Genomic DNA, 2,826 nt, shown 5'->3' with positions numbered 1-2,826 from the left:
AGTCCTGTGACCCCTAATTGTGAACTTTCCCTTCTCCAACTTGGGTTCTGTGCTCACCCATCACCTCTTTGCCCCTCTTCCTGTGATCCTGCTTCCTCAGGGGCATCCCCACAGGCTCCCCATCTCTCACAAGACCCGGGGTTAGATTCTGACCGTCCTCTGTCATCTAGGCTTTTCCTACATAGCAGCCTGGCACGTGTCTGCAAAGTTTATGATGCTGGGAATGCACCTGGTGGACAAGGGGACACACCCAGGATGTGTGAAATTTCCCAGGTAGGGAACTCCTCCTTCTCCACAAGGAGAGGAGGGGCACTGGCTGTATGGTGTGTGCTGTGGGGTGTTATTGCTCTGTCAGCCCACCCTGCACTTTAATCCGCTCTCACATAACTGGGGGAAGGGGCCTCAGTGTCTTTTTTCCCCAACCTCACCCTCACTGTGTTTTGCCTTCACAGATGCTCATTCTCTTTCCTATAATTTCACCATTGATCCTCGGCCCAGAGATGATCAGCCATGGTGTGAAGTTCATGGAGAAGTTGATCAAAAGGTCTTTCTCTCCTATGACTGTGGTACAGCTAAGATCAAGTACCTTAGTCCACTGGGAGAGGAAGTGAAAAGTATGAGTGCCTGGGAAACACAGACTGACACACTCAGAGACACTGGAGACTTGCTCAAGGAGCAGATGCCTGACATTACACCAGAGAAACACACAGACAAGGGTGAGTTAGAAAATCCAGATGCAGGAGGAGTAGACTGGGGGCTTAGCTGCATCCACTGTTTTCGGGTTAAAAAAAAATTGGATATTGTCCTTCCCTAGTAGTCCAATGGAAAGAGCAGCTGTTGCAGGAGAGACCAGGGCCAGATTAGCTGGGCCCAGGGGAGGTGGACCCAGGTGGGGCAAAGAATCTGTCAAGTGCAGAGGCTGAGCTCTGTCTTTTCCTCGGTGGGGTCAGGACCTCTCACCCTGCAGGCCAGGATGACGTGCTGGCGTGAAGGCAATGGACACACCAGTGGATCCTGGGATTTTGGCTTTAATGGACAACTGTGCCTCCTCTTTGATTCGAAGAATGGATTCTGGACAATGGTTCATTCTAAAGGGAGGAGGATGAAAGAGAAATGGGAGAACGACAGAGCTGTGATGGACTTCTTCAGGACGGTCTCCATGGGAGACTGTCGGGCCTGGCTTCGGGATTTTTTGGTGTGTTGGGAGAAAATGTTGAAGACCTCGGGTAAGTGAGAAGAGTAGGAGAAAGTGGTAGTTCTCTCATGGTGACATGGGCCCACCCCTCTGTGTGTGTGGGTGTATATTTGTGTGTGTGTGTGTGAAAATGATCCATCAGAGGTGAGCTGTCCTGGGAGAACAATGGCCCAGGGATGCTCTGTCACCCTCCTTCCTCGTCCACCTCCTGGCGTCTCTCCTCACAGCACAGGCCTTTGTACTGTTGGACACAGATTCTCACTGATCTTAAACATGAGAGCATCTCTATGATTCCAGTCTCCTTCTTACTATTCCCTCTTTCCGGAACCTTCTTTTAAATGTCACCAATCCTCCTGGAAATCTGTCAATAGCACCTCTGCTGTCAGCTCCTGAGGACTGCATCCTGATGTCACCATCTCTGATGTCACAGCAGGACTGAGTGACTGTTGGAAATCTTGCTTCCCCATTAGCTGTCAGAGTCCCATGGGGACTGGGCTCCTCCCTTCCTCCCATCTTGCCTGAGGACCTGTCACAAGGGCCTCCACGTGTGGGTGCAAACAGGCTGCATAGTAGGGGTACCTGGGTCAGGGGGGCTGAGGCGGCATCCGCTGAGCTTGGGGTCTGGACAAGGGCTTCACCCTTATTCTCCTTACAGCATCACCGACCACGGGCCCCCCTACAGTGAAGTCCTTGGCCACAGCCAGCAAGCACATCACCCGGATCCTCCTCGTGGTCCTCACCAGTTTTGTCATAACTGTCTTCCTGGGCTGAGTCCTTTCCAGGAGCAGGTACTGAGGGCAGAATTCAGAGGGAAGGCAGAGGCACAGGGCCTGGTGTGAGGCCGGGGAAGGTGAATCCCAGCCAACCCCTGCCCCTCCCTGAACCTCCTCACCCTGGAAATGAGCAGGGGGATAAGACCCCATATCACCCGAGAGCAATACTTGCAGACCCAACTCCAAAGGCCTGTTCTCACAGGAAGTAGCCTGGGTCAAGCAGGCGAGGCAGGAGCCCCACAGCAGAGACTGGGGGAGGGGCTGAGGCCAGGCCTGTGCTCCTGGAGCAGCAGCAGGTCTCACTCAGTGTGGCCTGCACGACCCCAGCCTCCTGGGGACCCAGAGCCTCCATCACTGAGCGGCCCTGCCTCGAGCAGAGGTGCCTGCGGATGGGTGGGTCTGAGCTGGGGTGGAGGTGCATAGCGGGGAGGGACCAGGAAGAGACGGGGGCAGAGACTCTGGTCCCGAGAGCTGTCAGCTCCTGGCTCAGAGGCTTGATGGGAGCGAAGGAAGGAGATTTCCCTGCAGCCCCCCAAGGCTGTCAGGAAGCAAGGCCCCTCCTCTGGACCTGCTCCCTGGTCCTTTAGGCCCCCCTCGGGGAGGATCCGGACCTGAGTAAAGGGAGCAGATTGATTCCTCACTGGCTCCATCCTGAGCCTGAGCAGGGGGTGTCAGGGCCTGGGGTGACTCTGTGATGCAGGAAGGAAGGAGGAGGTGACAAGAAGCTGCTGGGCCTGGGGTGGGGGTAGGGGTGGAAGACATAGGAGCCCCTTAGTGAGGGCGGGGCTGGAGGAGGGGCTGGGGAGGGGCCGCCCCAGGAAAGTGACAGGAGTTCCTCAGCCCCCTGGACCAAGGCCT

General features: G+C 55.7%; 1 protein-coding gene across 1 annotated transcript; it reads left to right on the top strand.

Moving 5' to 3' along the window:
• Window positions 1–452: 452 nt before the first annotated feature.
• LOC120859753 (UL16-binding protein 2-like) lies at window positions 453–2,499 on the top strand (the record flags this gene model as incomplete). Its single annotated transcript, XM_040235737.1, has 3 exons — window positions 453–716; window positions 951–1,226; window positions 1,851–2,499. Coding segments are annotated over 3 exons (656 nt in total), but the record flags the coding sequence as incomplete, so codon positions are not given.
• Window positions 2,500–2,826: the final 327 nt, after the last annotated feature.

The sequence above is a fragment of the Oryx dammah genome, unplaced genomic scaffold (assembly GCF_014754425.2).
Source record: "Oryx dammah isolate SB20612 unplaced genomic scaffold, SCBI_Odam_1.1 HiC_scaffold_2828, whole genome shotgun sequence".
NCBI classification, from domain to species: Eukaryota; Metazoa; Chordata; class Mammalia; order Artiodactyla; family Bovidae; genus Oryx; species Oryx dammah.
This window is presented reverse-complemented; position numbering and strand designations above follow the sequence as displayed.